This window comes from Syngnathus scovelli, chromosome 4, assembly GCF_024217435.2.
Source record: "Syngnathus scovelli strain Florida chromosome 4, RoL_Ssco_1.2, whole genome shotgun sequence".
Taxonomy (NCBI): Eukaryota; Metazoa; Chordata; class Actinopteri; order Syngnathiformes; family Syngnathidae; genus Syngnathus; species Syngnathus scovelli.
In genome coordinates this window covers 7202501-7211129 of record NC_090850.1, presented here as the reverse complement: position 1 = coordinate 7211129, position 8629 = coordinate 7202501, and the positions used below count along the sequence as shown (strand labels likewise).

Here is an 8629-nt window from a genome sequence, read left to right as displayed (position 1 = left end):
CCGCACAGGTAGCAGGTCATAGTGGCTGGGGATGTGGCTGTTCCTGGGCAGGTCATAGGGGCTCTGCGGGTAACTAGGTACCACCACGCCTCCAGCTCCTGGGATGATACTGATGGTGGGCTCTGGGAGATCAAAAGACCAAAGCTGTCATTTGCGTGCTAACAACACAGCCACAGGGGAGTAACTTGTTTGTTTTTCATCAATGAATTGTTATTCTCATTCAAAACTATCCTGTATAGAGTTTTTTTTTTTTCTCTCGCCACCTTTGTCTATCACAATTAACACACACTGGATTATCTTTGACAAAACTGTTGGCCTCAACAATGAAGATGCATGCTAGTTTCTAACAAGGTTCATATACGCAGAATATGACTGTTGTGAATGCAGCCTTTTACTTGATGTGATACAGTTTGGTTGAACAAATACAGTGGTGGTTTGCAATACAAGTTTTATTCATGCCGTGACCATGCTCGTAACTCAAACCGCATATACCTATCTCAAATCATCATTGAAAGAAATGGAAACGGCACTAATTTTTTCCAGCTTTGTAAAACCACACAAAATTGTTGTACTGCAATTTAATGAGAAAACGAACACTCTATAATGTATTAATAAAAGCATACAGTAGTTGAATAATTAAATCCATCCATCTATTCGTCCGTCCATCCGTCCGTCCATCCGTCCATCCTTCCATCCATCCTGGGCAAGCTGGAGCCTATCCCAGCAGTCATCGGGCAGTAGGCGGGGGACACCCTGAAGCGGTTGCCAGCCAATCGCAGGGCACACAGAGACGAACAACCATCCGCACTCGTATTCATACCTAAGAGCAATTTGGTACCGAACCCCATCAGTTTCATATGCGCATTCACCGAACCCTTCTTTAGGGGGGGGGTGGGTAATGACATACCAGCAGATCAGTGTGACTTCTGCTGTTGCCTTTGCAAGACCAGTTCAGATATGCGTTATCGCGAATTTACACGACATTCAGGTGTGTTCGGCCATCCGCGGGCGGGTGATGACATACCAGCTCTGCCGAACCCCTGAAGCCGACTCACCGAACCCCTAGGGTTCGATCGAACCCATGTTAAGAACCACTGGCTTATAGTCAAAGTCATTTTAGATATTCTTATTATTTATCCTAACTTTTTAATGTTTCATGGTTGTACAACAAAAAATTCCTAGTTTGTGACCATGGTAATAACGCGAATTCTGTTCCTGATCTCAATTTCTATATGATAACGATATAACATCCAACCTTAGCTTTAATTTATGAGTTTAGGTAGTTTTGTCCCTTTTTTGGATCAGAATCCTGACCAAGCATGCTGGGTCAAATCTTCAAACTTAGGCACTGGGGATAAGTAACCCAGCATTGGCTCATCCCGTTTGGACCCAACGCTAGGTTAGTATTTCACCCCATTTGGGTTACTTTTAACCCAACAGTTTTAAGAGTGTAGAAGTCCAAATTCAAGTCAAACATACCCATGTTGTAGACATTCTTGGAAGGCACATTGGTACTGGAAGTGGTGATGATGGTAGCTGCACAGCAGTGTGCCACGTGTTGGTGGTGAGCTGGCGATTTCATCTCCACGTAGCTGCTCTCTGAGTGTTTGCACACCAAACCAGGTGGGTCGTTGATGGTGGCGTACGGGTTTTCACTGTTGAGGGAGCAAGTGCTGGATATGGAGCTCTTCATGTAGTCTAAGTGAGCAACAACCACAAAAGAAAATGTTTATTGCCAATTGTCAGCAGAATTATTCTTTATCGTTATCATCCTATTAAATATGATCATAGAAAAGTTTTGTCACGTGTAAATTCCAGAGATCATATGCACACAAGCTCAATATCAGAAGTGGTGAAAGAACAGGCATTTTGTGAAGCTTAAAGGAAAAACAGCACACAATGATAACTTTCAGTGGAGGAGAGATGTGGGTGGCACACAGAGGAGAGGAATCAGTTGCAACCTGCAGACAAAGACATTCATAAGGACAAGCTCATACACAACATGTCAGTGGTGTAAAGAAACATTCAGGTACAAGTTTAGGTTGAGGACATTGGGGATTTCCATGCTTCACCTTTTTAGTTCACCTTGCCAGTATTATGTGTAAAATTATAAAGACAATAACATTCACATAATATAGCCAATGTTATTGATCATTTGTGATGGACACCTCAAACTCCATCACTACATCCGTTTTCTCCTGCTTATCCCATCCAGGGTCAGGGGGCGTTTTGAGCCTATTCTATTCTATTCTATTCTATTCTATTCTATTCTATTCTATTCTATTCTATTCTATTCACAACTTAACCCACACTTACTGTTTTGTAAGATCTTGTAATATTTTTTGTATGGCAACAGAGTTCAAACACAGTGTTGTGTGACATTCAGTGCTCCAATATCAAGACACAAGTGAGGAGGTTTAAAATGCAGGAGAGGCAATCTTTGGCTAGGGAAAGTGTACAAATGAGCGGATTGGCTGAGGAGTCTGAGGTGATGAGATCACAACTTGAGGTCCTCCTCACAATGTACCTCTGTAGAGTGGCTCCACTTGGTAACTGTAACGCCGGTCAATGCAGTACACACCTATATGGTAGCAAAAACCAATTGCCAGACAATTAAAGCAAGGCAGAGGGGTGCGCTCATGTAAGCATTTCATCTGAAGTGTGTGTGTGTTTTTTCTTAGGCGAGCTTCCATAGAGAGGTTGAGGGAGGTGGTGATTTTAATTCCTGTGAAGCATTCATGTATGAAAAAGTTTGAGTCATCATTGCTTGATGCGGCAAAAGAGGTGACTGACCCAACTCACTGAGGTTACAATAGGCGCCCCACTCCGGAGCACTGTTCCTGTGTCGTCGTATGGCCTTCATCTGGGCAATAAAAGGAAAGCCTTATTACAGAAACAGGGGAGGAGTTAGAGCATTGACATCATTATTAAAAGGCAAATTCAACTCAACTCATTGTCAATATTAAACGGCAAATTCAACTTGCACAGCTGCACATTTGCGCTGCATACCACACAGAATTGGATCACACACAGAGGAAGCGTAAAAGAGGCGCACAGCACAGACTTAAGGTGTTAAAGTCAAAGTAGCTCCACTTTATTTGCCACATCATTTTATATGACAAATAAAGTGGTGCTACGTCATGTTTTCTTGCTAAATGGCTTTGTTTCTTTTCATTTTGTCAGTACCTTTGTCTGAAGCAGGACTTTCACTAGCCCATATGACATTTAAGGTCCCACGACTGACGGCAAATTTATAGCAATTCATCTATACCACAGGTGTCAAACTCAAGGCCTGGGGGCCAGATATGGCCCACCACATCATTTTATGTGGCCTGCGAAGACAAATTGTGCATCAAATCCGTGTCATTACTAGAATTGCAAATTGTCTTCACTTTTAATAATATCTTTTTTTTAAATATTTGACCAGTTTTTACTTGTCTGATTTGAAAATTAGTTATTTGTCAGTTTGTTTTGTAGCTTTTACTGTATATAATATGAGGTGCTCATACATTTATTTGGGTTGACAGTCATAATGGCCCTCCGAAAGAAGCTATGACTACAATGCGGCCCGCGAAAAAAATGAGTTTGACACCCCTGATCTATAACGTATATTTGTGGCAGTGACAGACAATGAAATTAGGGGCCTCTGTTTTTATGTCCTTAGGTAATGACCATGTTGGCAACATTTTAAAAGTTGAGTTCCCCTTATCTCTTGAAACTTTAGTAAATACTGCAAAACAGAATGCAGATTGGTCCAGACGTTCTTACATGAGTCAATGATATGAAAATAACTCTACCCTGTGATCCCAAATGGTTTGACTCAGCACAGCTTGTGTAGTTTGTTGTGACATGCTACTAAACTGAGAAGGACATGGTATGTTTCCTATGTGAGAAGTCATGTTGGCCCACCTTGGTGGAGCGCCTCTTGTCTGGTTTGGCGTAGTGGGCAGCGTAGGTGTAGGGGCCCAGTGTGCGGTAGCTAGGGTTGGAGAAGCAGTGGCCTATGGAGCTGTTACAAGGTGATGACTCTGAAGAAGCCAGCAGGCCAGCACACCCTATTGTCGCCACATGACATCTCTACACATCATCTTTTTTACAGTACACACATCCGGTGAACATGACAATCAGAGGTAAAAGTCTGGTATCTGGCGCAGAAAGAAGTTAAGTGACACCTTAACAATGTTGCCTTATTTGATGATGGTGGACGCTGCAAAGGAAGGATCAGATTATCTCATTCATCTCAGGTGCAGTGCCAACAGCAACTAGTATCCGACTAAATGATGCTTTGCCAGGGTTGCAAAGAAGCATAGGATCAACTCTGTAGCTGTGAGGCACACACTAATTTTTCTTTTTAAAGAGAGCGAGAGAGAGAGAGAGAACGAGAAAGAGCTTACCAGAGAGGGAATAGTCGGTGGAGTTGATGTGCAGGGCGGGTGTATAGGTGACGTTGGGGACATGCTGGCCTTTCTCCCTCTGTCGGTAGCGCAACCAAACCACCAGAGACAGCATGGCCATGATGAGCAGCAACAGAAAGATGATGCCCAGGATGGCGCCCGCTGATTGACGCTCCGATGCAAGGGCAGGGCTGATCTTGGTGTAGGGGTTCAGCTCCTCCATCACAAGGGCTGCTGAAAAGTAAAATTCATAAACATGTCAAACAGGGCAACTCAAATGCTTCTTGATATACAAAGCTCTGAATGGTCCAGGGCACAAAAACGTTGTTTCCTATGAGACTTCCGGACCACTTGGGTCATCAGGTGCAGGCTTATTGAGCGTTTCCAGAACCAGAACTAAACCAATGGATGAGTCTGTGTTCTTCAACTGGGGAATGAATAAACTTGCTGAACATCTGAGAGCTGATTAAATTGTCCATGGATTTAAATCCGGACTGGAAAGTAGCCTGTTTTCACTAGCTTGCTTTTCATTATCCTGCTTTTATTTCCTTGTTTTAATCATTATAATACATTCAATTAATGATTCAAGGGACTATCCCATGCTTGGGTTATCCTTCCATTTTCTGAACCACTTATCCTCACGAGGGTCGCGGTCGTGTTGGAAACCAAATAATAAAGCTCTATTTACTCCTCTGCTCCTCTCAAAATGTAGTTAATACAACATTTGAAGATCCCTGTAAATTTGATTTATTCACACAGTCTGATAATCAATGTGAACCCGCGTATTTTAACACAGGAGAAGGATCACCTTGGTCGCACCGGATGCCTTTGAATCCAATGCTACAATAGCACGTTCCTGTCACGTAGTCACATGTGGCGTTGTTCATACACTCACATAGCTGCTGGCAGCCGTAACCAAAAGTCCCAGCGGGACACTCTGCACACAGAAAAAGAGGTTTTACCTGGCTCACAGGTTGGGCAAACGAAACAATGGAAGCACCACTCACTGAGTTCACAGCTTTCGCCAATGAAGCCCGTCCTGCACGAACACTGCCCACTGATGTGGTCACAGTCAGCCCCGTTCTGACAGCGGCAAACTTCAGCACACTGAGTACCGTAGAAACCTGTTGGGCAGCCTGAGGAAGGATCAGAAACAAAACAAACAAGCAAAAAAAAAAAAAAACATATGTATGTTAGACACACAAACCACTTAAGCCACTTTATACTTACTCCAAACTGGCAAATATAAAATAATTTCTAAGATTTTAACCCACTTTTACTAATTCAGTTTTGAGGTTTGTAATTCCAAAAAAAACCCCAAAAAAACTTATTTTCAATGTAATAAGCCAATGGTGATTACTATTAAATAACTATTGGGCATGTTTAATCAAGCACAACTGTATTTTTCAAATTGATATTGCTACATCAATCCATTTGCTATACTGCTTCGACTCAGGGTCTTGGCCAGGGGTGGGCAAACTTTTTGACTGGCGGGCCGAATTTGGTTCTAAATTTTGATCGGGGGGGGCCGAACCAGGAGCAGATGGATGTAGTGTTTGTGTGAAGTAATAGAAATGACATGTAAAGGTCATTGCATAAAATTTTTGTACTTTTAGTAGGTAGTAAGGCAAAAGCTTTTTGAAAACAAATGCATTTATTAACAGCATTAAAAAAATATTTCACCAAAAAACTACTATCAGTGATTCTCATTAAATACGACACTGTTATTATAAAGTTAAAGTCAAAAGTCAAAGTCCCAATGATCATCGTCACACACACATCTGGGTGTGGTGAAATTTGTCATCTGCATTTAACCCATCCCCATGTGATTTTAATCCATCCCCTGGGGGAGAGGGGAGCAGTGAGCAGCAGCGGTGCCGCGCTCGGCAATCATTTGGTGATCTAACCCCCCAATTCCAACCCTTAATGCTGAGTGCCAAGCAGGGAGGCAATGGGTCCCATTTTTATAGTCTTTGGTATGACCCGGCCGGGGTTTGAACCCACAACCTTCCAGTCTCAGGGCGGACACTCTACTACTAGGCCACTGAGCTGGTTGAATAATAGTTTCCATCACTTCAGCGCCTGCAGGTCAGATTTATGAAATATGTATCTAATGAGGTGAAATCACATCAAACAGCAAACATTCTGACCAAATACATCATCTTGAAGAATCAGTGAAAGAATACTTCTAAATAAAGTAATAAAATCAATAGTATTGTTGGGCTCCCTTTTTTGCTAGTGCATCATGGTCTGGAGTAAAATTTGTTGTGGTAATTCTTATCATAGAGCCGAGGTGTCGGTCCGTTAACCGTGTTAACTGTGACGGGCTTTGTTGACGTTCATGTGGCGGAACGTCTGCTCACACACGTAGGTCGAGTCAAATTGTCCTCTCTTTTTTTTTTTAAACACTCGGTACGCAGTGTCCACCTTTCTTTTCCTCGGGCCACTCATTTTAGTGGAAGGATTCCAGGGGAAGGTTTGTGGGTGGCATTAACGTAAAACTGTATCTGAAAGATCAGCGCGCGAATTACGAGAATGCTGACGTCACTGCCCACACTCGAAATTCGGCACTGATGGAAATAGAGCGCGGAGTGCGCCGGGTCCGTACTACTTAGTACGTACGCGCACTTGTGAGTGTGCACCGAGCTTTCTGACACGGCTTCCGGGAGTAAATGCGCGGGCGGGCGCTTCCCCATCTAATTGCAGGGAAAATGACCCCAAAAGAAGTTCAATAATACAATTTATTCAGGTTGGGCGGGCCGGATTAAACGGCCCCGTGGGCCGGATGTGGCCCGCGGGCCGTAGTTTGCCCATTGTGGTCTTGGCTGTGCTGGAGCCTTTTCCATCTGACTTTGGCGAGAAGTGGGTTAGACCCTGGACCGGACATTGACAACAACCATTTTACACTCATATGCACTTAGGGAAAATTTAGATAGGGTGACCAGACGTCCTCTGTTTTCCGGACATGTCCTACTTTGATCCTTATGAAGCTGAGTCCTTGACATAAAAGGCAGGCATTTACGTGTCTGTGGCAAAGGTGCCAAAGCATCCCACAAGAGGAGGACTGAAGAGGATTTATTCTTCAAATGCTGCACCGATGGCCGTATTTATTTTGTCTTTTTTTACTTAGTGTAGTGTTTAGCGCTGTAAAACTAAAAATGTCAGTGTACACAAAAACACGATTTTGTTAGTGTAAATATGTTTTGTTTGGTATACAGACACCATGTCATTTGTGTCATAACATATGACACAAATGACCCCCCCCCCACAAAAAAATATATATGACCGCGCCCCCCTCCAAAAAAAGGTGTCCTCTTTCTCAGAAACCCAAATCTGTTCATCCTATTTTAGGTAACGCAACTTGTATGTTTTTGGAATGCGGGAGCAAGCCAGAATATGCGTAAATACCCCCACAAGCATGAGGAGAACATAATCCATCAGGAAGCTCGGAGTTCCGAACTGATTTGCAATTACTGTTCGCCTTGAGGGCTAACAATATGAGGCTGTGCGTTAGCCATGTAGCTTTATCAATCAACCACTAGATGGCGACTGAATCTCAGAACGTAATACCACAGTGTGCCTATGTATTCATCACAGGTGGACGCTGACATTGCCGATCTTGTATTAAAAACAAGTTTTAAACCTGTAATTACAGTTAGAGCAATGATATATCCTTTTGGATTGAAGGTTGATGTAGTTTACATGATTTAGTGTCAGAGAGAGACAGAGACGTACGCTGAGTACAGAAGAGTCCTGTCCATCCAGGGCTGCAGTCACACTCTCCATCTGTGGGGCTACACTGGGCATCATTGTGACAGGTACATATGTGAATGCAGTTGGGACCCCATGAGCCCTGAGGACAGGCTGCCAGCAAGACACACAAATATGTCACAGAGATGACTGGATGTGCAAGTAAAAACATCTACTATTGAATAGTTGATATTGCTTATGTAGAGTATTATCATTCATGTCTTACGTTTGGAGCAGTCCTTTCCAATCCATCCAGGGTAGCACTGACACGAGCCATCGATGGGATTACAAGTGCTATTGTTTGTGCACAGGCACGTCTCGGCACAGTGTTTACCATATTTTCCACTGGAACATACTGTTGACACATAATTGCCCAAAAAGGATTCATTTTATTCATAAAAAAAAAAGAACATTCACATCTTTCATATAGTATGCAAAGCATTGGCCATTGAATATTATAAGCGACTTTAAGATTCTGGTATATG

At 42.9% G+C, this 8629-nt stretch overlaps 1 protein-coding gene and 1 long non-coding RNA gene across 2 annotated transcripts in view; one reads left to right on the top strand and one right to left on the bottom strand.

Annotated features, from left to right (window-relative positions):
- The window catches only part of LOC125967215 (multiple epidermal growth factor-like domains protein 11), a 148959-nt gene that overhangs the window by 1925 nt on the left and 138405 nt on the right, over positions 1-8629 (bottom strand). The window contains 10 exon segments of the mRNA XM_049718042.2: positions 1-122; positions 1480-1698; positions 2528-2581; positions 2794-2863; positions 3910-4055; positions 4395-4628; positions 5203-5331; positions 5402-5530; positions 8130-8258; positions 8371-8499. Of these exon segments, the coding sequence (XP_049573999.1) occupies positions 1-122; positions 1480-1698; positions 2528-2581; positions 2794-2863; positions 3910-4055; positions 4395-4628; positions 5203-5331; positions 5402-5530; positions 8130-8258; positions 8371-8499 (1361 nt within the window).
- The window catches only part of LOC125967238 (uncharacterized), a 7245-nt gene continuing 7108 nt past the window's right edge, over positions 8493-8629 (top strand). The window contains exon 1 of the long non-coding RNA XR_007480687.2: positions 8493-8629. This exon is cut by the window's right edge and continues 4823 nt beyond it. This is a non-coding gene — a long non-coding RNA (uncharacterized lncRNA).